Below are 27,526 nucleotides of genomic sequence, written 5' to 3' on the forward strand. Positions count from 1 at the left end.
CAATTTCTACGCCCTCACTCTCCCGTTTTTAATTGGGGAGGATTAATTTGGTGCAAATTCATTACTCCCAGAATTTCGTTACTAGTTTGGAAGGTGTTACGGGGCCGGGTAATTTCCGAAGACTTTTTACACAAACGTGGAGTGTCTCTAGCATCTAGATGTGTTCTGTGCTGCTTAGATGCTGAGTCGTTGCTCCATATTTTTTTCACATGCCCTTTTGCTTATTTCATACGGCAGAGATGGCTCTCTCTTTTTCAGTTGGCTGCACATCCAAGCTCTTTGTTGGATTTGTTGCATGCTGGAAGAGGGAATGATCGAAGTACTCAATTGAAGGAGCTTTGGTTAAATTGTTTCTGTATGACTTTGTGGTTTCTTTGGAAAACACGTAATAAAGTCAAGTTTGAGGGTTATGCTTGTTCTCCAACTCATGTTTGTCATTTAATAATGGGGCATATGCGGGCTTCCAGTTTTCATGCCTCTGGTTGCATGAATAATTCAATTTTGGAGCTTTGTGTTTGAAAGTGCTTTGATGTCCCTTGTAAGCCTAGAAGAGCTCCCCGAATTGTAGAAGTGAACTGGGTTCCTCCTATCCTAGATTGCATCAAGATCAATATCGACGGGGTTTTTAATCATGATTCAGGCAAGGCTGGTTTTGGGGGAGTTTTCCGCCATTTTAGGGGTGAGTTTATTGGTGCCTTTGCGTGTAATCTTGACATCCCTTGTGTAGACGCGGAGGTGATGGCTGTTATTAAGGCAATTGAACTAGCTTGGGTGCGGGAGTGGAAGCATATTTGGCCAGAAGTTGACTCTTCCCTTGTTCTTAAATTCATCAATTCCCCTCAGCTTGTTCCATGGAGACTTCGTGTGGCATGGGATAATTGTATGTTTCATGTCTCTCAGATGCAATTTCATTGTTCTCATATATTCCGAGAAGGAAATCAAGTTGTAGATGCTTTAGCAAACATAGGTTTAACTTTTTTAGGTTTGGTTTATTGGGATTCAATCCCCCAATTCCTTATTGACCTTTGTCATTGGGATAATCTTGGCTTACCTCATTTTCGTTTTCTTCACTGATATTCTTTAAGTGCTACTAGGTTTTGTATGTAGGTTGCTTTGTTTTTTGTAGGGATTTTGTTTTGCTCCCGTCCCTATTGTTTTGACATTCTCTCTTTCTAATAAATAGAGCTCTGCTCCTTTAATAAATATATATATATATATATATATATATATATATATTGTAATGGTTTAGACTCTATGTCCATCCCCCCCCCCCTAATCAAGGCTTGAGGGCAGCCCACACCAGCCCTTTATTAAAAAATAAATAAATAAATAAAATAAAATAAATCTATATGGGTTAAGTACTAGTGGGTTTCTCCTCTAGGTATGAAATCTTTGATCGCTAATGTAATGGATAGTTATACATGATATTAGATTATTGGTTCAAGTTCAATTCTTGTTCGGCTTGTTTGAGCTGGTTCACAAAAGCGACGTTCCAAACTGAAACAAAACTTTTTTTTTTTGATCAAATAAGAACTTCATTAATAATGAACTGCTTACAACGAGTTATAGGCGACATCTCTAACCCAGAAATGGCCTCTAGACTTCACACTGGAACTCTATAATGACTGACTCTAAACTTGCACTACAACTGTATGACAAAGACAAAACGCGCAGGAGCAGTGACCCCTTAACATCTCACATCTTGTCCAGCCAGTAATAACTCTAAGACTAGACAACTCACTTGTGTCGACATTAAACTCACCAACTAGAGTCCTCCTGACCAGCATTTGATTGACCAAGCCAACACTCGTTGTGACATAAACTCAAACAAATGGATTACCGGACATTCAGACCTGGGACTAAAAAAGCCAACACCATCACCTCCCTATTGTCAACACCATCCATCCACCACTGCTCCAAAACGCCATCGCCTCCGACCCGATCCCAGACAGGAAGGACCCACTAGAAGGCCAAGGATGATTGTCTATGCCAGACTTTTTCGCCACCGCTGCTGACCCAACTCCAGAACAGGAACGACCCCCAAGACTACGAAAGAGAAGATTGTCTCTGCCACACCTTTAGTAGTGTCATATTACCAAAAAAACCAAACACTAAAACACTAGTGACAGCCAATCCCGCCACCATGGCAAACCCGATCATATTACCAACAAAACAACTTAAAAAACAACATTAAATAAAAAGATAACCAGGGCAGGGCCCAAAATTGAGCTCAAACCCCACATCCAGCCCAAGTAGGAGAGGGCCCAGCCCAGTTCCTGCACAGCCCCCACCTTCGTCCCCCCATTCCTGACGTGCCACCACCTGCGATGGACATCCACCGTCAGCGCGCCCCGAAACCAGTTGTCTCACACCATCGCCGACCATCCACCAACCCGGTCGCGCCACTGCCAGAAATCCACAGCCCACACCCCAATCCAGGAGTCCACCCAACCCAAATCGAGGCGAGGACTCGTAGCGCCAACCCAGAATTGATCGACAATCCACCACCATCTCTGACCATCCAAGACTCGTGTTGATGTTGTCTTCACTTGAAGGCATAGCAGCCGAAAGAATTGAAGACTTTTTGGAGTGGGTAGCCACATGTTTTGCATCCCATGTTTGCATGTGCCAAGTCTAATAATACATATGTGGACAAGGCAATTATGGAGCAGCTGCATAAAGCCATGGAAAGAGAATATATGGCAGCTGGAAAGTAGAGAAAGAGTCAAAAAGCTTGTTGAATTTGGCAGCCTAGTGTTGGTATTCATGATGACTGCGTGTGCTAGACATAGCACATAATTATAGACAGAATTGGGGCATTGCAGCCGTATGGGAAAATAATGAGAGGAACGTGAAGCAGAGAGAAGCAGAAGGGAGAAACAAATTGATAGCCATCCTTGAATACTCATAAGCCTTCCTATTCTTGTTGGTGACTTAGCTACTCCATAGTTGAAGCTTCTTAAGCTTAGTTGTTGGTGTTGCTATGTATTGTATATGAGAAGTAAGAATTCTTCTTCTTCTCTATTTGAATCAAAGGAGAGTTAATAGGTTTGGGTGTATTGGGGATTTGGGTAGAGAGAGTTGTTCATAAACTCTAATTGTATGTTTCTCCAAATTGATCATAGTGGAATATCTTGCCGGCTCCGTAAGTGGATGTAGTTCAATCACACTGATTGAGTGAACCACTATAAATCTTGGTGTTTCTTTGTGGTTTGCAAATAAGTTGTTTTATTTTGCTTTGTTTGTTACTGTTGAATTCATATCAATACCTTGTTTGTTACGCTTCCGCACAACAAACTGGTATCAGAGCTCCGGTTCTGAATTTGGGAGTTGTGTATTGATTGGATTCAATGGTTGACACAAAGAAAAATTCGAGTTCGGGTTCATCGTCGTCGACTACTAGGCCATCAATTGGCAATGCCAAATTTGAAGTTGAGAAGTTTGATGGAACAAACAATTTTGGCATGTGGCAGTGTGAGATGATGGACGTCTTGTGTCAACAAGAATTGGATATAGCTCTTGAAGACAAACCAGAAGATATGAGTGAGAAGGAGTGGAAGCAGATTAATAAGTGGGCTTGTGGTTCTATCAGATTGTGCCTTGCAAAGGATATGAAGTTCTTTATCATGAAAGAAACTTCGGCAAAACAGCTGTGGAAGAAATTGGAAGACCAATACATGATCAAGAGTGCTGAAAACCGGTTTCACCTGAAGAGGCGGCTTTTCCGATTCAATTATCGGCAAGGTATTTCTATGTCTGAACACATCAGTGATTTCAATAAGATACTTGCAGATTTGGCTAATTTAGATGTGCAAATTAGTGATGAGGATAAGGCTTTGTGTTTGCTAAATTCTCTCCCTGACGAGTATGAGCATTTGATTACAACTTTGTTGCATGGAAAAGAATTTGTGAAATTTGATGATGTGTGTAATTCATTGATAAATAATGAGTGTCGAAAGAAGGAGAAGCAATTGCAGAAAGTGACAGGTGAAGCACTTGTAGTAAGAGGAAGATCTAGAGATAGAAATTTTGGTGGAAAAAGAGGTAATTCTCGTTCCAAGTCAAGAGGCAAATTTCCTGCAAAAGATGAGTGTGCTTTTTGTCACCAAAAGGGGCATTGGAAGAAAGATTGTCCCAAGTTGAAGACTAGAGACAAGAAGGGTTCTGAAGTGAATGTTGCAAAATCTGAAGATGATGATGATTTTGGTTTTGCATTGAGTTGTTCATCTACCTTTGATGATGTTAAAGAGGATGAGATTGATTTTGCTTTGGCAAGCTCATCTTCACTTGATTACTCTGAGAAATGGATTCTGGATTCGGGTTGTACACACCACATGTGTCCTAACAAGGAATGGTTCTCTACTTTAAGAGAACTAAATGGTGGAGTAGTTTTGATGGGAGATGATAGTCCTTGCAGAACTAGAGGGATTGGTACAATTCGTCTAAAAATGCATGATGGGGTTGTTAGAGAATTGACAGATGTTCGGTATGTTCCGAACTTGAAGAAAAATCTTATCTCTTTGGGAACTTTAGAATCAAAGGGTCTTACAATCACATTGAAGAATGGAGTTGCCAGAGTTGTGTCAGGTTCACTTGTGATGATGAGAGGTACTAGAGATAGAAACTTGTATTTTCTACAAGGGAGTACAGTGACAAGTGAAACAGCAATTTCTGAGACTACAGATGATGCAGATACTACCAGATTATGGCATATGCGTCTTGGACATGCTGGTGAGAAAGCAATGCAGGGATTAGTGAAGCAAGGTTTGTTGAAGGGTGCAAAGACTTGCAAATTGGAATTTTGTGAACATTGTGTATTGGGAAAGCAGACTAGAGTGAAGTTTGGTACTGCAGTTCATCAGACTAAAGGTGCTCTAGACTATGTTCACACAGATGTGTGGGGACCTACCAAAACTGCATCTTTGGGAGGTAAACACTACTATGTCTCTTTTGTTGATGACTTCTCTAGAAGAGTATGGGTGTATACCATGAAGCATAAAGATGAAGTCTTAGATATATTTGTGAAGTGGAAGAAGATGATTGAGACTCAGACAGGTCGGAAAATTAAGAGACTCAGATCAGATAATGGTGGTGAATACAAGTCTGATCCATTCTTGAAGTTATGTCAAGATGAGGGCATTGTGAGACACTTCACAGTTAGAGAGACACCGCAACAAAATGGGGTGGCAGAGCGCATGAATCGTACTTTACTAGAGAAAGTTCGATGTATGTTGTCTAATGCTGGATTAGGCAAAGAGTTTTGGGCTGAGGCAGTTACATATGCAGGCCATCTCATCAACAGGTTGCCTACTGCTGCAAATGAGGGTAAAACGCCCATGGAGGTATGGTCTGGAAAACCTGCTACTGATTATCATTACTTACATATTTTTGGTTGTCCTGCTTATTTTCATGTCAGGGAAAGCAAGCTTGATCCGAGAGCCAAGAAAGCTATTTTCTTGGGATTTAATGATGGTGTGAAGGGATTTAGGCTTTGGTGTCCAGATGTGAGGAAAGTTATTGTAAGCAGAGATGTGACATTCGATGAGGCTGTTATGGTTAATCAGAGTGAGCAGACTGATTCTCAAAAACAGAAGATGACCATAGAGAGTTTGAAGCAGGTGGAGTTTAAAGAAAAAGTTGATGAAACTCCAATTGATCCAGGTAGTCCTACAGTTGAGCTAGATGATTCTACAAATGAAGATTCAAGTATTGAAGTAGACGCTCAAGCTCAAGAGTCTCCACAGCAACATGGACCTATTGCACTTAGAAAAGGAAAAAGAAATGCTCCAAAGCCGGCTTGGCTAAATGATATGGTAACTTATGCACTTCCAATTATTGAAGAAGAAATTCCTTCTACCTATGAAGAAGCTGTGATACATGCAGATAGTGTAGAATGGGAAAAAGCAATGGATGAAGAGATGAAGTCTCTTCACAAGAACAAGACTTGGGAGTTGGTTCAGTTACCACATGGGAAGAGAGCAATTGGCTGCAAATGGGTATTTGCTAAAAAGGAAGGATCTCGATACAAGGCTAGATTGGTAGCTAAAGGCTATGCACAAAAAGAAGGAATAGACTACAATGAGGTATTTTCTCCTGTTGTGAAGCATTCTTCTATTCGTATTCTATTAGCCTTGGTTGCACATTTTGATCTTGAGTTAGCACAACTTGATGTCAAAACTGCATTTTTACATGGTGAATTGAAAGAAGAGATCTATATGACTCAGCCAGATGGTTTCAAAGTTGCTGGTAAGGAAAAATTGGTTTGCAAACTGCATAAATCATTGTATGGTTTGAAACAGTCTCCAAGACAGTGGTATAAGCGGTTTGATAAATTTATGTTTGGTCAGAAGTACACTAGGAGTCTTTATGATCCATGTGTTTACTTTCGCAAGCTACATGATGGGAGCTTCATTTATTTGCTCTTATATGTTGATGATATGCTAATTGCATCTAAGAGCAAGGTGGAAATTGAAAAATTAAAATCACAGTTGAGTGGTGAATTTGAAATGAAGGACTTGGGAGAAGCTAAGAAGATTTTGGGCATGGAAATTGAAAGAGATAGATCGAAAGGCAAGGTTTGTTTGTCACAAAAACAATATTTGAAGAAGATACTACAGCGGTTTGGCATGGTTGATAAATCTAAACCTATAAGTACACCACTTGCCTCTCATTTCAAGCTTAAATCTTCTATGTCTCCTAGCACTGATGATGATAGGAAATATATGGCTAAAGTTCCTTATGCTAGTGCTGTTGGTAGCTTGATGTATTGTATGGTGTGTACTAGACCTGACATTTCACAGGCTTTAAGTGTGGTGAGCAGATATATGCATAACCCAGGAAAAAGTCATTGGCAAGCAGTGAAATGGATTCTACGGTATATTCTTGGTACTGTGGATGTTGGAATTGTGTTTCAGCAGGATAAGATGAGTCAGTGTGTTGTTGGGTATGTGGACTCTGATTTCGCAGGTGATTTGGATAAGTGCCGATCTACTACAGCTTATGTGTTTACTCTTGCTAGTGGAGCGGTGAGTTGGAAGTCGAACTTGCAATCTACTATTGCTTTGTCGACTACAGAAGCTGAATACATGGCGGTAACAGAGGGTGCAAAAGAAGCAGTTTGGCTTCGTGGTTTGCTTGAGGACTTGGGAATAATTCAAGATTATGTGGATCTCTATTGTGATAGTCAGAGTGCTATTCATTTGGCAGAGAACCAGGTTACTCATGCTCGCACTAAACATATCAATGTCAAATTTCACAAGATTCGTCAACTGGTGGAGGATGGTGATATAGAGCTCCTGAAAGTTGGAACTGAAGACAACCCTGCTGATATGTTGACCAAACCAGTTCCATTGAGCAAGTTCAAGCATTGCTTGAACTTGATTGGTGTTCGTAAAATTTGATCTTCCCTACGGGGATGTTGGAGCGGCAAATTGGTATATGATATTCTACTTGTGATGTTATTGTATCAAGTGAAGCCAAGGTGGAGATTGTTGATGTTGTCTTCACTTGAAGGCATAGCAGCCGAAAGAATTGAAGACTTTTTGGAGTGGGTAGCCACATGTTTTGCATCCCATGTTTGCATGTGCCAAGTCTAATAATACATATGTGGACAAGGCAATTATGGAGCAGCTGCATAAAGCCATGGAAAGAGAATATATGGCAGCTGGAAAGTAGAGAAAGAGTCAAAAAGCTTGTTGAATTTGGCAGCCTAGTGTTGGTATTCATGATGACTGCGTGTGCTAGACATAGCACATAATTATAGACAGAATTGGGGCATTGCAGCCGTATGGGAAAATAATGAGAGGAACGTGAAGCAGAGAGAAGCAGAAGGGAGAAACAAATTGATAGCCATCCTTGAATACTCATAAGCCTTCCTATTCTTGTTGGTGACTTAGCTACTCCATAGTTGAAGCTTCTTAAGCTTAGTTGTTGGTGTTGCTATGTATTGTATATGAGAAGTAAGAATTCTTCTTCTTCTCTATTTGAATCAAAGGAGAGTTAATAGGTTTGGGTGTATTGGGGATTTGGGTAGAGAGAGTTGTTCATAAACTCTAATTGTATGTTTCTCCAAATTGATCATAGTGGAATATCTTGCCGGCTCCGTAAGTGGATGTAGTTCAATCACACTGATTGAGTGAACCACTATAAATCTTGGTGTTTCTTTGTGGTTTGCAAATAAGTTGTTTTATTTTGCTTTGTTTGTTACTGTTGAATTCATATCAATACCTTGTTTGTTACGCTTCCGCACAACAACTCGACCCGCCACAAATCCCATCTCCTTCGCCCTCTTCATCCCCAGACGTGTCGCCCAACCAACCCACAACTTCCACCTGTAAGTACTGAACCACCACCCCCCAGCAACTCTGATCTCCCCTACCACCAGCCATCAAACCCAACGATCAAGAACTAAGCCACCCCGATAGAAGGGACCACGCGCGATTACCCAGCAACAAGGCCCGTCCGACGACAACGTCCGTTGACGCGCCGCCGGACGGAGGTAAGAGAGTTTTTTTTGAAAACCCTAGCAGAGAGTTTTTTTTTGAAAACCCTAGCAGAGAGGTTTTAAACTGAAACAAAACTTTAGGCTAATAAAAAGGCCAATTAGTTGAGGAAAAATATAACATTAATTTCATCACATCAATTATCACAACATGAAAACTAGAAAAAAAATTGATCGGCTTTCTGGCATAATCACATACGAGAGTGAGATTGATGATTAACAATTGCACTAGGGTTTGCACAAGCAAATGAAAGGAGCTCCTCTTCACTCTCAAATATAGCCATTTCTTCTTCATCCAGTGTCACCCACACTTCGATGCCATCTCCATGTTTTGTGTCGATCAGGAGAAATAGATTCTTGTGGTTGCTTTGGCTAGTGACCCAAGTTGGTTTCCGCCAACCAAAATCAATTTCATATACGGGGAGCTTGCACAAACTTGTACCCCTATAAAGATTGATGCACCCCTTTGTGCTCTTAAAGAACTCACCCCTCTCTCTAAGTGACTCGGACACCACCCGGAATCCATCTTGGCCTTTGAATCTGTCCGCCTTCTCCTTGTAGAAGTCTGTTACTCCTTTCCTCATTTTAGCAACCGACTCTTGTAGTTCTGTCTCGTTTTGTTTGAATACCACTTGAACCGACCAAAACCAATTACCCATGACATTTGGTGCTACCGCGGGGACTATTCTGTTGCGGAAACTTACAATTTGAGACAACACATTTGTGCTTGAAGTAGTCTCCGGCTTTGATTTATGAGAAGCAGCAAGAGCACTTCTGAGGATAATTGCCGAAACAAGTTCTACATGTGTGCCTCCGATTTTGGCCTTGAGACTTGCAATCTTTGTGACATCAAACACGAACGTCCTTGTTGTCAACTTTTGATTTGGGATTAATCCCAAGTTGTTTGGGAGTGACAATTCTCTGGGAGGCAGCACAGATGCTCCGTTAAACTCCGGTAGCACTAGTTGGTCGGATTCACCACGATGTATGGCTGCCCATGTTTGTATAAATTTGTAATATGCGCCGGCATCTCCGATCTTGTGTATTGGGGACGCAGCAACAGCTATTCCTCCACAGTTGAAAAGACTCACTTGAACAATTAAAACAACTGAACCCAACGCTAACTGAAGTACTGAACTGTTTTAGGCTCAAACTCGGGGATAAGGTTGTTAAGCAACTTATGCTCAGGAACTTTAAGTAAATCCGAGAGCTGGCAGTTAACTCGGGCCTCAAGAAAATGAGCTCCTTCATCGTTGCAGTGAACGGAGGCAGCGGTTTTCAGTCGGCCAGCGAGTGGATAGAAGAGAACCAAAGATTTGGAGAGAGATGCATGCAAGCTCTCTGAAACAGTGGAAGCGGGATCGCTAGTAGGGGAAGAGTAGAAAAATATGATAGATGGGTATAACGTAGGAGGCAGCAGTTGGTCCAGAAAAGAGAGCTGGAGATTTCTTTGGTGATGAGGAGTTGGAGATGAGGGTTTAATCATCTTCCTCGAGATGATTTTTACCAGTGGATGGGTCATGGGTGCATGCTTCACACTATGGAACCAATCAATTTTTTTTTTTGTCAAAATTAACTTGTTATGGTGCTTTTATGCATGGATTTGTCCTTGCTATATGTAGTCCAGAAGTTTTGTGAGACTTGCAGCAACACAGTTGAGTCAATTAGTCAAATTCTGGTTTTGCTGGATAAAAGTTAGATTAGTTGTAAAATGAAATTAAACATGAACTCGTGTTTCATTGTTTATTCAGTCAATTAATCTGGTGTATGTCTTCTTTGATCATAAAAATATACATGAATATAGTCATATTTTATATTTAGTCCACTTTAGCTGGAAACACGAGTGATATCACAGCTGCTGATGATATCAAGTCATCCACGTACCACGAACTCGATGATCATATGCTTCCAGCTACTGCATTTTTCGAAAATCTCAATTAAGGAGTCACATGGCCACCTAATACTCTCTCTCTCTCTTAAATCTTGCAAATTGCTCCGACAATTTATACGAAAAATAAAATTAGCCAAATCAACTTGCTATTTCATTAAACATACTCTCTCTCTCTCTCTTAAATCTTGCAAATTGCTCCGACAATTTATACGAAAAATAAAATTAGCCAAATCAACTTGCTATTTCATTATACATAATTAACAGATTTTATTTAAGTACATCTCTTCTGCATTTGAGGAAGCAGATTCAAATGGAAATGGAAATTCCATGACTAGTTGATTTAGTCTTTCTATTCACAAGTAAAACTGAGGCCTCTCATAATCTGTGATACAATCATACACCCTAGTGTTTCAATTCCAAGTTGAAATTGACCGGAAAAAAAAAATATATATATATCCAAGTTGAAAGGGATGTCAAAATCAGTGATCTATCACAAGTCATGCATGCATCCGTAACAATTTACTTGCTGATGTTGAACCTTCTCAAAAACATATGGTAATCTGTTGGCGTTTTATTGAAGATTACAATTCACACTTCGACTTCTTTTTTCAGATGACAAGCTTCAAACTTAGACTTGATCCTTTAGTTGCAAGAGTTTACATGCTGGACAGTCTTTAACAGATGCCATTGTCAAGCTTACAAGTTACAACTAAATTCAGCTAATACAATCTGAAGTCGACATGGCGATATGTATTCACACCAAGAGAGAAAGAGAGCTCAGAGGCCTAAAAGTGATTAATCAAAAGTTCCATCAATTTATTTGAAATAACTTAAAAACATGGTGAGTCTCCATTCCCCAAGCAAAGGTGCATGGTACATGTCATGTATATATTACAACCGCAGTATCAACTTCCCATGGTCTCATACATGTTATCAACTTATTACTCTTTGATGGATTACTGTAGTAAAGGTATATTTTACACGTAAATGATGAACCTGGTAATAGCAACTAAAATGATACTCCAACATCCAGCAATGCCATCAATTGAGAGATGAACTCCGGGTGGCCTGGCCAAGCCGCTCCAGTCACCAAATTCCCATCAGTGAAGCAACGATGTATTGGATTGGGTTCAAGCCATGTTGCTCCTGACAAAATCACATTAAGCTTCACCGCAGGGTATGCAGTGCAATTCCTACCCTGAAATGTAGCAAATTACAAATACTTAAGACATAGTAAAAGGACAGCCTAATGAGAATTTTTTTTTAACCACCCCATCTCTGCAAATGGAAATGAAACTCTCTGCACTCTCCCAAATAACTAATACTTCAGAGTTAGCAGTTACAAATAGATCACTACAGACACGAGGTACAAAGAAAAACTTGTCTGCTTGTTTCTAAAGTAGAAGCTGTTTTTTTTCCATTTTCATTTCTTGGTATCATTCACTTAATCTGAAGAACAGAAGAAAATATGGGCAAGAATTCATAAAATGTTATAAAAATGTTTACCAGCAAAACTTAGCTTAGAAACCAGACACTGACCTTGACTATAGGGTACTAAAGACGCGCTTATCAACTTTGTAATTTAATTGAGTATTTTATACATGTAGCCTCTTTAAGTCAGTAGCTCCTATTTGGTTCCAAAACTCGACTTTCTTAGGGATGTAAATCAAGAAAGAGAAGGACCAAATTGGAAACAAGATGAAATTTCAGGAAAGAAGAAAATGAAATACTCCTTCAATTTCAAATGAATGCCATGTTGCTCCTATGTACTAAAGACACTCATGTCAATAGCCTACCTGTAGAACGCCAGCAGCAGCTAGAATCTGTTGCCCATGGCAGATCGATGCAACTGGTTTCTTGGCTTCCATAATTTGTTTCACTAGTTCAATAACATTCTTATCTAGTGCCAAATATTCTGGAGCCCGACCGCCAGGGATTACAAGAGCATCATAACTGGAGGCATCTAAACCTTCAAAATCAGCTGTTAAAGTGAAATTATGTCCTGGCTTCTCACTGTAGGTTTGATCACCTTCAAAATCATGGACAGCAGTTGCGCACATATCACCAGCTTTCTTCTTGGGGCATGCTCCATCAACATGGCACCCTAGAGCTTGAAGCGACTGAAAAGGCACAGCTACCTCATAATCTTCCATGAAGTCCTACAAATATTGGGGATAAAATGTGAAAGTAACTTTGAGACATCAAAGAGACTAGCAATTAGCAGATCATATGTAGACAAGCAGTAATTCATATACCCCCTTTACCTTATTATGGGGTTACTCATTTATTTCTGTTTTGGAAAGAGTAGCCAATCCCGATTTTGTTTAACAAGCACTAATTTGATTCAGAATATAGATATTAGAATATTGTGATGTAGGACATTCTGGACAGAGAACCATAAAACAACTTACATGGATAGGTACCAAAAGAAGGGGACAATAAAAGGCTATAATTGCATATATGATGAGCTGTAAGCTTCTACTTTGATCATGTAAGCGTTAGAGAGAGGTTTTGGGGTAGAGCAAAATAGGGTGTTGAAATGTAAAATGCCAGTAGTGATCAGCACATTCAACAGTATACCCACAATACACTAAGTTTTAAAAATAAAAGCTAACAGGGAAAGCCTATGCATATGGCCAGATAAAGTTACCATTTTATTCAACATGCGGATGGCTATATTAAGGTAACATCAAGGTCTGAAAATGATAATAAACAAAAGTGAATTACAATAGCTGTCCCTCGAAGGCAACTAATGTAGTAATGCGCTTCTAGGATCTTACACACCCACCAATTACATGAAAATATGAAAGAACACTTTATTGGGGTAAATTATTTTGTACTGATTCCTTTCCATGAAGTGCCCTTTCTTGTCATCCTAATAAGTATTGCATCATTAAGATTTTCTAAGCACTATCACTGTTGGACAAGCCAAAACAAGATTAGGCTGGGAAGTGAATAGAAACAGCCAAAACAAACAATAATAATAATATAACGTGACGTGCCACATGTTAAATTACCAAAATACGTCTTTGCTCAATAATTTTAAGAGTAACAGCTAACCAAAGAACAACAACATAAAGAACCCGAAATCAACAACTAAGAGTAACTAAACTCATAGAGGGGGCGCTAAATCAGCACAATAAAGAAGTCAAGAAACTGAACTATTTGTCATTAGTTTTTACAATTCTTCTCCAAGGTATTTCAATGACTGTTTGGTTGTGTCACAATTCCTAGTCAAAATCTAATTGACATGCAACAAGCTCAAACTGACAACACATAAATAGGTGTTCAAGTGTGAAATGTGACCAAACAGGCCTACCATTCCACCAATTAAAAAACTACCAAGATATTGATGTGGCAGCATACAGCCATAGAACTAATACAGAATCCAACAAAATGAGATTTATGATGCATCTCATCAAGTCCAATCAGGCTTCCTACCCTCTCTCTTTGATAGAATATGTCAAGGCTACATCTACATCAACTCGCTTTGTTGAAGTTATTTGTCTGCCAAATTATACATGTATGTTTATGGATTGCATATATTGACCGTCTAGTGCACAGTATTCAGCAGTCGACAAAAAGGACCTCTAGGCCACCGTATTCATATTTGCTTATGCTGGGTTTCCAGCAAATAGGGGCATAACCTCTGTGTTTTAACTCCAGCATGATCATATGTTTGGCATTGCACTACAAAGGGAAATAATTCAAATAAATCTAAATGAGGAAACTAAAACTTACTCCACAGAGAAACAGAACTCTTCTATTTGGACCAGTTATGTTGCCTCCTAGTGCCTTCACAAAAGCCCTAATAAACTCGGGATGGCCTTCATATGTAGCCCCTGTTATTATGTTACCATCAACAACACACGCAGCCATGGTCTCTGGTTCCACCCAGTGAGCACCTGCAGCAACAAGTACAGGTCCCACAGGAGGATATGCTGTGCACCTCCGACCTTTAACCGAGCCAGCAGCTGCTAGGACCAATTGCCCATGGCAAATCGCTGCAATTGCCTTTGTGGAGTCTGTAAACTTTTTCACCAAATCTACAACTGATGCATCAATAGCAAGATATTCAGGAGCCCGCCCTCCTGGGATTATTAATCCATCATAATTGTCAGCTTCAACGTCATCGAATGTTGCATTGAGTGTAAAATTATGACCACGTGATTCCGAATATGTCTGCAACAAAAAGAATACTCATGAAGAAACAGAATAAAACAGAAGGGATAGGAAATAAATATAGCTTTCATGATTTGTATGTAAATTACAAAGACAGATCATCGATGAGAAAACCTAGTTGGCCAATTATTAGTGTATTGTCATGTACATATGGAACTTATAGTGATTTCTTTGCAAAGATATTCTACTGGTTCTGTTGCAAATTTCTTGCCTGTGAGAATGCAGTAAATGTACTGTGGTTGTAAATTCCTGTTTCGTGGACCTTGGAATTGAGTCAGAGCAGAGTCTTAGTCACTCTAGAACCAGACCAACAAAACAAACAAAAAAATATCTAGATTAGTTCTAATTGTTTGATGATAGCACAATTATTTCACTTAGGCATGATCTTGGGCTTTGTTCATTGGTCCATTACCGCTCATGGCCAGCCTGGATGTATCGCAACAAAGAGAAAGTAGATACTGGAAGAATCTGTATGGCCTGAACAAAAACCTGGTGGAAACAGAACTGTCATCCTACAGCTGCAGCTGCAGCTACATTGCAGTCTAGAATAATTGAGGAAGGAGTTAAATCTATAAATTCCACTGACATAGAAGCCTACAAAGCAGACCAGAGCCAAACTCTCTCCCAGATTTCTCCTGGCCCTAACCCCTATGTAGTTTTTGCTCCTTTTGCTTTCCGAGATTCCTCCATTCTAAGCTAATAAACGGTATTCAGAAAACTCATTGTCTAACAGTTAATTATATGAATCATATAGCTCGTACACTAACTCCTCGATACATCATGGAAGATGTAGACTGCCTTAATCAAACCTACATAAATATGCGTATTACCCATTCAAAAAAGCCAATCTAATGGGATTCCCAATTGTACATGCAACTCCCATACCCTCTGAATCCAGGTGAAATGGGATTCTAAAGGCATAACAACACCGTCATGTCTGCTATTGCCTCTAGTATTGTCAGTCCCAGCACACTAGGGTGCATATACTGGGATCCACACACCACAAGGTGGATAGGCTCTGATTCCCAAATGTAACTCCACTTCTGTTACAGACTTACTAGGATGCAACAGTTAGAATTTTCTTATGGATGTGAATTTACAGTAGATCACCCTACCCACCTTTGGATTGGACCAAAAATGATATATGCATCAGAGAACATCCCCCTTGAGTAGATCTTCCCCTAAATGCCCCTCAGAAGTAGTGGGCAGACTCGATCCAACAGGAGGACAATGAGAGTGGTGGCAGCATGTAACGAACAAGAACAAAATAAGAATATAAAATACTAAAGTGAAATTTGTGTTGACCTACCATGGTGCATATGCAGAAACTAGACCCAATCATACAGTACAACTGCAATCAAATAACAATGGACAAGGTGCCAAGAGTAAGCACCATCTCGGAACACAGGAAACCTGCCTTATCCCTGTACCTTAATTTTAGGCACTGCCATCAGAAGCAAAGACATTCCCTACACCTTGACTTAGGCATGTAAAAACTTTGTTTTCTTGGACAAGAAACTTTGTGATCTCAGTGCATCCACTCTATGTGGAAATTTTGGAGGTGTGGTTTAAGCCCTTGCAAAGGCATACCCCGTTGGACATACTAGATTCAATGGTAGCTGCTCCTCCCAAAGCCATTGGGCATTTAGAGCTTCTCCGCTTCAACTAAGTGATTCAATTACCGTCCCTACCCCATGTATACTTACATATATATCCACTCAGTCACTGCAGACTTGATGAAGCTTGCACGAAGCCCACTGTTATGGTCATTAAATCATCCTTTGAATATCCATTTAGTGTGACTTATACAAAAGAAGTGACTAACATCTTGGGTCAATAGACTCCAATAGATGCACCCAACATTTCCACCCTAATTAGGCGTGGTTTCATCCAAGCTCTCATTACAGGTTGGTTATTGATCTCATAATGAGTGAGAAAGCATTGTAAATAGTAGTTCCCCAACTCCTGATAGTTGTACCATTCCTGCTTTACTTTTGCCATATAGCTTTCCTCACAAACTAGAGTTGGCGCCAATTTATCAGTGATAAATGCAAGGATCAATGTTCTCCATTTGACTTTCACCAATTCAACTTAGGTTGCTATCAAAAGAACATACAACAGCATTTATACGTAAACACGGTCCGGTACACCTGATCACCAGATGACCAGGGAATTTGTGGTCATCCTCTCGATTTATATTAAAGGGCTGAGATTAAATTGAATGTGTTTTTACTGTTTTCTCCCAGCCTTTGAAATTAAAGTGTGGATGAACACAATTACCTGGTCACCAAGTGTTCAGGTGAACGCTACTGTAAATAAACATATAACACATGCGGACTAAATCAAGAATACTTGTGGAAGGCTAAGTTATATATTTCCAACTGAAATTTGTCAAATCCAAGCCAAATCTATGCATGAGTACATAGTGCACTAGAGCTAAAGCACAACCATTGGTTAAACTCCATAACAATATTTATTGCTCTTCTCTGTAAATCCAAATCATAAGCCAGCATATTGGCTGATGTACACTCCAAAGGGCAAATCAAACATGGAAAGGATGCTATCGCATAGACTTCAAAATATTTATTTCCAGTCTATATACTCTCGAATCTTGCATAAGCAACATGTCCCATATCTAAGAATTGCATTGACGTCTTATGTTCCTATTCACATGAACACAGCAACTATGACAAACTAGGCATTATGTTAACAATAATGTCTTACGTTTTTGAGATACACACATTTATTACATAGATAGCTCTAGTTTGGCCTTGAAAATAACTTAGTGTAATCAAACTTAAAAGATTGCCTTCTTAATGAATCTGAAAACTAGATTTTACCATGTCAAGTAAACCTTTGAAATAAAACTAGTCGAACTCTAAGTTGCAAGGCCAGCAGCTTTAAAATTTAGAACTTCAATACATAAAAATAGCTCTAAGTTTGACAAAAACAGAGGAATACAAATATAAGTACATTAATATCACATCATAAAATATTTAGGTACTAAAATTGTAAACAAAATCTGTTATATATCTAATTTCAATGAGATGCTTCTACCTTAACTGGAAAAACACAATCTTTACACAGGTTGGGATTCTTGGAAGTAGATAAGTAGTTTAGAAATCATATCTCTAGAATATTTACCAGATCTCACAAAAAGATAGATGGTACTTTATAATATAGTTGAATAGCAACCAATCTGATTTAACTATATATGTTCAAGACCAAAAACAAAACAAGATTTTAGCTTTGAAAACTGCATAGCACTCATTTGTTATACAAATGTAATTCAAATCATAAGCAACGGATAGCATATGTATGTGAGTATACAGCAGTCCAAACCAACCAATTGTAGTTAAAAGTAAGACACCGGCCTTCGAAAATCATTACCAAGGATTTAAACTAATCTAATTATGCACAGATAAGTCTATAAGGGTGCTAAGTGAGCATGCCTCCTGCTCCTGTATGTCCTAGGTACTAGAGTGTTTACAAAGCACTTCTCTCTGATCTTTCAATCAACCCAAGAAATAGAACAGTAAATATCCAAGTGTCACTGTATATAAGTATTACAAAACTAGTAATAAGATAAACTTAATTATTAGGTGAATCAAGACTGGAAAAAAGAGTATTATTAGGTAAAGTAGTAAAGAATCTCTTGTTTCTTATGCAAAATAACTTAATAATTAATATCTATATACTGAACAAAAATACAGGCGCTTAAATTCCAGCCAGGAGTTTACAAATATATGTGAAGTAGTAGTATCCAATCATTTTGGTGTTAACTATAATCTAAATAACTGTAGACAATTACAAACAACAGAAAAGGCCAGTTGATGGTTTGGTTCAAACATTGCAGAATGCCGAATTACCTATTTCAAAGAGAAGTCAATATATGTTTCATAGCCCATGTATAGACCTAACATACCAGTTCAAAGCTTTCCAGCCTTGGCTTTTAGGAGATAGGACTGGAAGTAAATGAGGGGGACTACACGAGCCCAACCTCATGATCCTTGTGCATACAGGACCATGTAGAATCTTTGGATGTGTTGTCCAAGACCTTGAAGGAGGCATGCACACTCGGTTACTGCATGACTCGATGGATGACCAGATGGATCAAAAGCAAGCTAAAACAATCCTAATTAAGCCAATCAAGGTATAATCACAACATTTTAGACAATATATCCAGTAAGCTTAAATATCATATTGACTTCACAGTAAGCTGGGGATTGACATTCCAACATTCCTACCCATGAAGAAAACCATAAACCAACTTTTTCAATGGTCAATGGAAAAGAGATAATCTTGGCCAGAAAAGAAAAAAAGACAAACACAAGAATAGATCTTGAGACTCCCTCCAAGATTAACAAGTTTTTAGTCATTTGAAAAGGAAGAGCTCTCCTTGTTTAGTCACTAGTCTAAGGCATCTACGCCATACAATAATAACACTTAACTAGTGCATGGCCTTATTGATAATCTGTCAAGTCAATCTACTAGATTTGCTTTAATCACAAGAAGATTCCAAATCTTCCGATGATTTCCGACTTAAACTAAGTAAGCATAGAGTGCATCAAAATTCAAGTTTTGGATGATCAATAAAAGAAAAAGAAGAGGAGGAACCTGGTGAGAAGGAGAGAGTTGATGAACGGCGGTGCGGCAGATGTCGCCGGATTTCTTTCCGGGACAGACGGCATCGACGGCAACTCCAAAGGCCTGCAACGCTTGAAAAGGGACCATGGCCTCCTGATCTTCCATGTAGTCCCCGCACAGCATCAACACCCTGCGCTTCATTTCTGAGAGATGATGTGGACTCGGATTCTATGGAACTGGAAGAATTTCTGGACTGAACTAGTACACTTCCTCCGCCAAAAAAAAAACAAACACAGAAAAACGGATAGACCAACAGAATATATGAGGCATGTAAAAAATTAGAAAGAGATCGCACTCTCCAGACACTTTTCAAAAGATAATATATTAAATATAGACTAACATGATAGATATGATATCAATTGCACCGAGGACATCCATCCATGTGCCAAATACTAGAGAGGGATCGCACTATTTAAGTAGCCTCTACAGAAGCTGTCAAAAAAAGGTCACCTGACTGACCTCTACAGAAGTTGTTTTTCAGCATGACCGCCCTACACGTGTGTGTGGTGCGGTGCAGCATGTCTTTATTTGCCAAAAAAGAACGAACAACAAAAAAAATGGATAGACCAACAGAATATATGAGGCATATAAAAAATTAGAAAGAGATCGCACTCTCTTAGACACCTCTCAAAAGATAATATTAAATATAGACTAACATACTAGTCATTCTTCACACATGTTCTAGATGTGCAAGTATTTTTCATTTTATTTTTTCAGAAATAAAAAAGAAATCTGTCATTACAAAGAAAAGATAGTGGGAGTAACAAATGGGTTGTGAATTTTTTTTATAATAAAAATACATTTTGTAAATGTCAAAATTGTCCTTGTGATTTAATTAATTCTCAAAGATTTTTAATTTTCTAAGGTCATTTTTGCCTCCTCTCTTAATAATAGTATAGATGAATCATCATATATCAATTACACCGAGGACATGCATGTGCCAAATATTAGAAATAGATCGTGCCAAATATTAGTCACCTCTGTAGGAGCAGTTTTTCAGTACACGTGTGTGGTGCAGCAGGTCATTAAGGGCTAGTTGCTTCTAAAAGTTGCTATCAATTACCTATATTTTTTTATTAAAGCTGCTTTTTAGATTACCAAACATATTAAAACCTCAAACTATAGAAAAAAGCTTACTTTTGCACAAGCGAAGCAATCCAAAACTAGGTTTAAGAGAGTGAAAGGGAAATTTGAGATTTTGGGAAAATCTTAAGAATAGTACATGAGATATTGGTCAATCTGAATTAAGAGCTTAAAGTTTGTAAAGTATCGTATTAGTACCTTGATTTTACAAAACTGACACACTTTTAGAACCTACTGTCAATAACACTGTTAACCCTAATACCATTACTTCATTTTCCAAAAGGGTATTTTAGTCACGCTCTCTCTCTCTCTCTCTCTCTCTGTTAACCCTAATACCATTACTTCATTTTCCAAAAGGGTATTTTAGTCACGCTCTCTCTCTCTCTCTCTCTCTCTCTCTCTCTCTCTCTCTCTCTCTCTCTCTCTCTCTCTCTCTCTCTCTCTCTCTCTCTCTCTCTCTCTCTCACACTCAATTTGGACTGAGAATTAACCCAAATCTCATCTTCTGCTTATTGTTTATGTCTATCTTAAGTAAATCTTGGGCTTGAGAACCCACTGCCACCACCACTGAGTCGAAGCTGGAGTTATTGAGTCGAAGCTGGAGTTATTGACTCGGGAGTTATTGGAATTGTTTGAGGAACCCAATTAGAGGATTGCAGAGAAAATTTCAGGGTTAACAAGCCTCGAAGGCGTACCGGCCAACGGCGGTGGAGGCCGTGTGGGTCTCATGGCCATAAGCATCTCTACGATACGAGAATGCAACTAAACCGTTGATTGCAGTTATCAAACCGCCGGCTTTGTGAATGCAATAGACACTTGAATAGACAGTGATCTTTTATGCAGGAACTATATTGTTTAGCTACAAAACGATATGGTCACTAAATTCTCTCAATATCAAAGCACCAGCTTCCCCAAAATCTCGCAAATAAAAGCACGAGTCGATTCCCAACCATACTCGGTAAACCTCATGATAACTCAAGTAAATCAATGACGTGTCCCACACGAAAATACTCTCACTAAGAGTAGAATCATAAGAGAAGTTCAAATGTGAGATTAAAGAAATTCATCATTCAATTAATAACCATAATCTGGGAAAATTCATCAGAAGGTTCAATCACAAAATAGATAATAAGACAATTCCATTCCCGAAATCATAATCGAAGTCAATAGACGACTTTCTGATAAAAAATCATATATTTCAAATAGATAAATAAAGGCATTCACTTAAAAATATATAGTTGCATGCATAGTCAATTTCAAAACAAAAATCCACTCACAGTATACGACTAACGTGGCACCCAAGCGTACGGATCCTTGTCGAGCGATGGGTCAGTATCACGTCCTGTACAAAATTATATTTCGTAAACAACAATTCAAAAATTAAATACGATTCTTAAACGAAACCCGAAAATCCCTCGTAAACCAACATCTCCATTTCTTCTCGGATTCATCCCAAACTTCACCACTAAGATCACAATCGATAACTGAAACTCCGCACTTCTGAAAATTACAATCGATACCAAACATTTCCTCCAATTTCCACCAAAATTATACCTACAACTAACCAAAACAAAAGGCCAAAATCTGGCCTCATGAGCCACTAACAGTGACGGCACGTGGGCCCCATGCGCCACCTTTAGTTGTGACGCCCAAATTGGGTCTCACCACCTACATCAAAATGTTCCCTACAATATCCACAACATCCTTCTCAGCTACAACAAAGTCCAGAAATGCATAGGTTGGCCGGAATTTATCTCGAAAGCCAATGAGTTCAATTTTTCTTCAAAACTTCCGAAGCTTGATTCTCCCTCTACACTTCGAATCATCTCAAGCCATTTGGATGGTTTGATCAGCGTCTCATGATCTCCAAAACCCAGTAGGTATTGCTGCAGGAGGTGGCCGAAAAACAAAGTTCTGCCTGGGTTGCCGAATGTTCCACCGCGATCTCTTCTTTGCCTTGTTGTGTTGTCTACACCTCAAATCGAACCACAATACCACCATATACTTGAAGAGGAAGAAGAGATAGTTCTAATGGAACCATTGGGGTCCAGATTAGTGGTAGGACGGTGGAGAAACGACCTGAGAAAGAAAATGGGTCTGGTTTGAGTTCGTAGGTCAGAGAGAGAGAAATTGAACAGTGTTAAAAATGTGAGTTTCCGGAAATTGCAAGTTACTGAGGTGAGTTTTCTATATATAGACAATTTACTGGAACATTAACTTTTATGTTTTAGACCATGACTTCTCCATACGAACTCAAATTTGAGCATGCCACGTGTCCATGAACTCGGTTTAATGTCCTCTACATCTTCCGTGAAGAAAATTTTCTCTAATAACGAGCGAAATAAAAAGTCAACTTTTTGGTCTACTAAAAGTACCGAAACAAAGTAAAAAGTGAAAGTAATTGTCGTTTACCGTCCAAATGACTAGTAAACAGGTAAATTGAGGTTCAGGATGTAACACAGCCTTATCAGATTTGCTCTCCTTTTTCTTGAGTTCAAACTCCCTCTCACTTAGCACCATCATAATTGGAGACGACTGTTAAATTACCACATTTAATCTGCAGAATCTTTACGCGTAAAGCTTCTAAGCATGGAAATTGTAAACTACGCGAGAGAACATATCTAAGAAGAGGTTGAAGATGAGCTAACACTTGAGGGGGTTGAAGATGAGCCGACACTTGATAGGATGAAGATGAGTCAACACTTGATTTTGCTTCTCCAATCAAGTCTTGACTCATCTTCAACCTCATCAAGTGAATCCAAATTTTTCATTTCTTGATCAATTTGGATTCTCAGACAAAAAGCTCAAATATCTTGACTTGTGTTTTTCATTAGCTAGAAACAGTCATGGAGTTGTTCTTAGAAGTGAGTCAGTGATAAGGTATGCTCTGAGTCACACCAATGGGTTGGTTCAAAAATCAAGAATTTTAGACCTATGTGAGCATTGACTGTTTGTAAGAATTTTAGAACTATGTGAGCAGTGATTGTTTGTTACTACTTGACATCTCTTGGAAGCTTTTTAGAGAAGTGAGTAAGAAATCAGAGCATCACAGTGCACAGATATAGAAGCAGATTCATGTTGCATAACAATATTAATACCATGTCGATCAATAAAAATAAAAATAAATAGATTCAATTGAAAACATTAATCAAGATAGTGAAATATCTAACAAATATACTCCTCTAGTCTCGTTCTTCTCCTGTCAGTTGAAGCCGAAGCTTCGGATGATCAATCCAACAAATTGAAAAATATATACGAATGCTATAACATACAAGGGATTAGGGTTAAAATAAACTCCAAGACAGTAAGTTCGAACAAAAAAAATAACAATTCACAAATCCCCAATAGACCCATTCTCAAATAGTTTGTTACTTACCTAGACTCAATAAAACCAAAGAAAAATATAACTGGGGTGATGAATGTGATGAGTAGGTTGATAAAAATGCAATTTTTCGATTAGAAATTCTCAGATCACTTTAGTTGTGACTGGCGGGTCTTTTATAGTTTTGACTCATCAGCGAAAATGAGTCGCTAAAATAAATAGCATTGTCAAATTAATAAGTTGTTATTGTTCAAGTAAATGCAGAATATGTGTCTGGCCCAAACTCGAGGTTACTTGCTCTAGTTGAAATAGGGTTTATATTAGAGATATTCTTAGAGAATCTTAGGAGATATCCAATCAATATACGATTATGTTTCCATGTACAACTCTATCTCTATGCTTGTAATCCTCTATATAAAGAGGCCCCTATTATCAATGAAAGTATGACCCTAAATTCGTAGCCTTCAAACCCTAGCAACCACCGCCTCATATATTGAAGCCCTCAAACCCAGGATTCTAGAACCGGCGGTGGAACCATCAGAACCAACAGGAAAACCACCGAACCGGCCACCGGAAGTATCAAACTAGCCCTCTAAGAAGAAGAAAAAGGGATCCCTGCACCGGTTCACCACCTTCCGAACCTCCGATTGCTACCAAATTCTTCCACCAATAGCATCTTGACCCCAAGTTTCTAGAACCGGAACCAGATCCTCCGGAACTGGCCAAAAATTGACCAGACCGGCCAAACCAGTAGATGAGTTCCGGGCAAGCGAAAAAAAAAAAAAAAGGAAAAACTGACGCAACCCAGCATCCACCGAGCCCAACGTCAGGAGCCCAAAAAAAGAAAGCTCCCTGCCCAGAGGCCCACTAACCCAAGCCCAAAAGCCTGCTGACGTCAGCCCAGCAGCACCGACACGTCAGCATAGGGACCCATAGCCACGTCAGCAACAAGACCCCACTGCCACGTCAGCAGCAGACCCCAGCGCCACATCAGCACCGGTTAACCACGGTTGACTGTTTCTGGCCAACTTTTCAGGCGACTTTTTCCGGTCAAATTTTCCAGTGACCTATTTCGAGGTATTTTTTACTAAAATTTCCCGTTTTTGAAGTTTTTATTTCATTTCTCTTCTTTTTCTCGAGGACTTGCAAACTCCCTTCTTCTACCCCCCCTTTCTTAATCATAGCGGAGACCTAATTAAGCCGAACTATGGGGGTTCGTGCTCACTCTAAGCTTGGAACTTGTTGAGATCTCCAAACTTAGAGTTTGTAGAGAATTTATGATCGACCACTTACAATATTGTTTCGATCTAATCCGATACCTCTTGGAATTGAATTTCTTGGAAGCGATTACGCTCAGAAATTCCTAATTTCTTGGAAGAGATTACACTTAGAATTTTATATGTTTTCGTGGTAGCTTTTTTGCTCCCAAACTAACCCCTTTTCTTGTTCTCTTTCAGGATGAGTAACCTGAACAAATTGGACTTTGCTCCATTGAGAACAACTGGCTCTGGATATCACAGGTGGGTTCGTGATGTCCGCCAGCACCTCAAGGCCGATGGAATCCTGGATACGATTCTCGAGCCTAGCCAGGACGTGCTAACTGTTGAGCAAACTCAAGCTTTGGAAGCAAATAGAGCAGTCTTAGAGGCAAATAAGGCAAAAGCCATCATCTTAATGACTCGTCATATGGATGATTCACTCCAGTACGAGTGTATGAATGAAGAAGACCCCAGAAGGCTGTGGGTCTCACTCGAAGAAAGATTTGGCAATGTTTGTGACTCCCTGCTTCTTGACCTAGAAGTGAGATGGCATAGCCTCCGCTTCTGTGATTTCAAGACAGTTCTTGACTACAACTCAGAAGCACTTCGCATTAGATCCTTAATGGAATTCTGTGGTAAAGAGATCACAGATATGATATTGATTGAGAAGACTCTCTCTACCTTCCCCATCTCTGCATTGATGGTTGCTAAGAACTATCTAATCGATGTTACTGCAGGACAGATCACAAGATTTCATGAGCTTATTGGAGCTATGAATGTCGCTGAAAAGCATGACAACATCCTTGTGAAGAACTATAATTCGAGATCCGTGGAAACAGAGCATATTCCCGAATCCAATTATAGTCGCGCCCCTAAGAGAGGGCGCCAAGAGCGAAACCCTAATCTTAGGGATACTTCTGGACGTCCTAGTCCATATAATCGCTCTACTTGGGAAGGTAATTGCCAAAATAGGCGAACACGGAACCGAAGAGGTCAACGTGGAAAGAGAGAGGGAGGCAACCCCCCTGGCCATGTTGGTGGCGCCACCAACACTACGAGTCATCTAAATGACGCTTTTAAAGCGCCTCAATCAATGGAGTCTGAGCGAAGAGATGTATGTTCTCGATGTGGAGTATCCGGTCATTGGGCACACATTTGTAGAACTCATGAAGAAATTGTCGCCGCCTACAAAGCATATTGTGAAGCAAGAGAAGCTCACTGTGTAGAACAAGAAGATCAAGAAGATGATCTAGAGTGAAGGGTTGAAGACTACAAATCTGGCTGGGATCAATAAATCGCCAATTCTGTTTAATTCTTTATTTTTCCAAGAGATGTAATAGGCAATTGCCATATATTTTTGTAGTAAATGCCAATGGTTTAGTTTTTCTTCAAAGTAGGCTCACTCAAAGTAAGTGTGATGTCTAGGAAGGTTATGAGATTAGTGGTACTTAAGCGAGCCTTGCTCCACCGACATCTCTCTACTCACCTGGTCACATTTATTCTAGAATTACCGAAAGAAGTTAGACAACTACCATTGTTTTGCATTAGCTATCATTTTGGATTAGATTTTGTTTAGTCAAAGAGACAATGATGTAACTCCGTTGGCTTATGAATAAAATTTCGAGTTCTTTATGACTCCATTTTGATTCTGAGCATATGACTTTTGTGACTACGATGGCTGGGCCATCAGTATTAATTCAAGGGCATGGAATAGCCCAAGTTCCACTTGCCAAATGGCACCTTATTTACTGTCACAGAAACTCTCTACGCTCCTCGGGCCAATCGCACCTATGAAAAGTCAACGGATTCCATGCGAAATCGCATGTAGAGAATGGAAATGAGTTCCTTTGTAATACCTCTAATCATTGTGAACGAAGGCGCATCCTAGAGAAGTTTATGTCTCTCTAGTGGATTCTATGTCACTATTCGAGCTATTAATCCAATAAAGTTATGAGAGAAGATCTCTTGGATTTAGACACATATTGGCTTTGTCACAATAGGATAGATCATCCTAGTCATGATATGATGATCCGTCTACTAAAGATTTCACATGGACATCATTTCTTTCGAGCAAAACGAAGCATGCATGAATCAAAAGTTGATTTCTGGACTAAGTGTGACTGACCCAGTTGCCTAGGGCACCGCCTCCGTCCACCACCAACCTAGGGGCTAGCACATACCCTATCCATGACACCATAGATAGCGTCCATCATGGTGATGGCGCCCCAGGTGATGCTGCAATCACCAACTTACTTCAAATAGCGTTTTAGACACTCAGAGCCTAACCAAAATTCTCATTGGTTGCTTCTAAAGCCTCTCGCTCATTTTTCAAAAGCCGTTCCTTAGGAAAATTAGGACTGAGACCGTCCTATGCAAAGGATATGAAAATACTCATTTTGTTCTTACATAGAATCCGTGGGGATTCTGTGGACTGATTCACCCAACTTGCGGACGTTTAAATATCTCATGATGTTGGTTGATACGCAAACACGCTGGTCACGTGTTGTGCCATTGTCCACTTGTAATGCTGCTTATGCTACACTCCTAGGAAATATCATATGACAACGGGCTCACTCGCCAGATCATCATATTCCGTCAATTGGACTTGACGATGCTAGAGAGTTTACATCGAAGATTAAAAT

At 39.4% G+C, this 27,526-nt stretch overlaps 2 protein-coding genes across 3 annotated transcripts; both read right to left on the reverse strand.

Annotated features, from left to right (window-relative positions):
* Positions 1 to 8,571: 8,571 nt before the first annotated feature.
* On the reverse strand, positions 8,572 to 10,022 carry LOC112194498 (BAHD acyltransferase At5g47980-like). The gene is made up of 2 exons (XM_040517043.1): positions 9,626 to 10,022; positions 8,572 to 9,569 (listed from the first exon to the last, which is right to left on the reverse strand). Exons 1-2 carry the CDS (start codon positions 10,020 to 10,022, stop codon positions 8,692 to 8,694), a joined length of 1,275 nt encoding a protein of 424 aa, XP_040372977.1. The 3' UTR covers positions 8,572 to 8,691.
* Positions 10,023 to 11,183: 1,161 nt separating this feature from the next.
* Positions 11,184 to 19,638, reverse strand: LOC112192308 (protein DJ-1 homolog D). Of its 2 annotated transcripts, XM_040516198.1 has the most exons (5): positions 19,191 to 19,638; positions 14,785 to 14,835; positions 14,133 to 14,573; positions 12,188 to 12,550; positions 11,184 to 11,589 (listed from the first exon to the last, which is right to left on the reverse strand). In XM_040516198.1, exons 1-5 carry the CDS (start codon positions 19,359 to 19,361, stop codon positions 11,401 to 11,403), a joined length of 1,215 nt encoding a protein of 404 aa, XP_040372132.1. In that variant the 5' UTR covers positions 19,362 to 19,638; the 3' UTR covers positions 11,184 to 11,400. The 2 variants fall into 2 exon arrangements, with proteins under 2 accessions (XP_040372132.1, XP_024187736.1); XM_024331968.2 differs by lacking the exon at positions 14,785 to 14,835 and having other exon boundaries at positions 19,191 to 19,629.
* Positions 19,639 to 27,526: the final 7,888 nt, after the last annotated feature.

Source organism: Rosa chinensis, chromosome 3 (genome assembly GCF_002994745.2).
Source record: "Rosa chinensis cultivar Old Blush chromosome 3, RchiOBHm-V2, whole genome shotgun sequence".
Taxonomy (NCBI): Eukaryota; Viridiplantae; Streptophyta; class Magnoliopsida; order Rosales; family Rosaceae; genus Rosa; species Rosa chinensis.

Coding starts and splice junctions, on each gene's coding strand:
- LOC112194498 (XM_040517043.1), bottom strand. CDS start 10,022: ATGACCCATCCACTGGTAAAAATCATCTCGAGGAAGATGATTAAACCC. Junction 9,570..9,625: donor TAAAACAGTTCAGTACTTCA/GTTAGCGTTGGG, acceptor TCAACTGTGGAG/GAATAGCTGTTGCTGCGTCC.
- LOC112192308 (XM_040516198.1), bottom strand. CDS start 19,361: ATGAAGCGCAGGGTGTTGATGCTGTGCGGGGACTACATGGAAGATCAG. Junction 14,574..14,784: donor CATTTACTGCATTCTCACAG/GCAAGAAATTTG, acceptor TTTTTGTTGCAG/ACATATTCGGAATCACGTGG. Junction 12,551..14,132: donor GAGTTCTGTTTCTCTGTGGA/GTAAGTTTTAGT, acceptor CAATATTTGTAG/GACTTCATGGAAGATTATGA.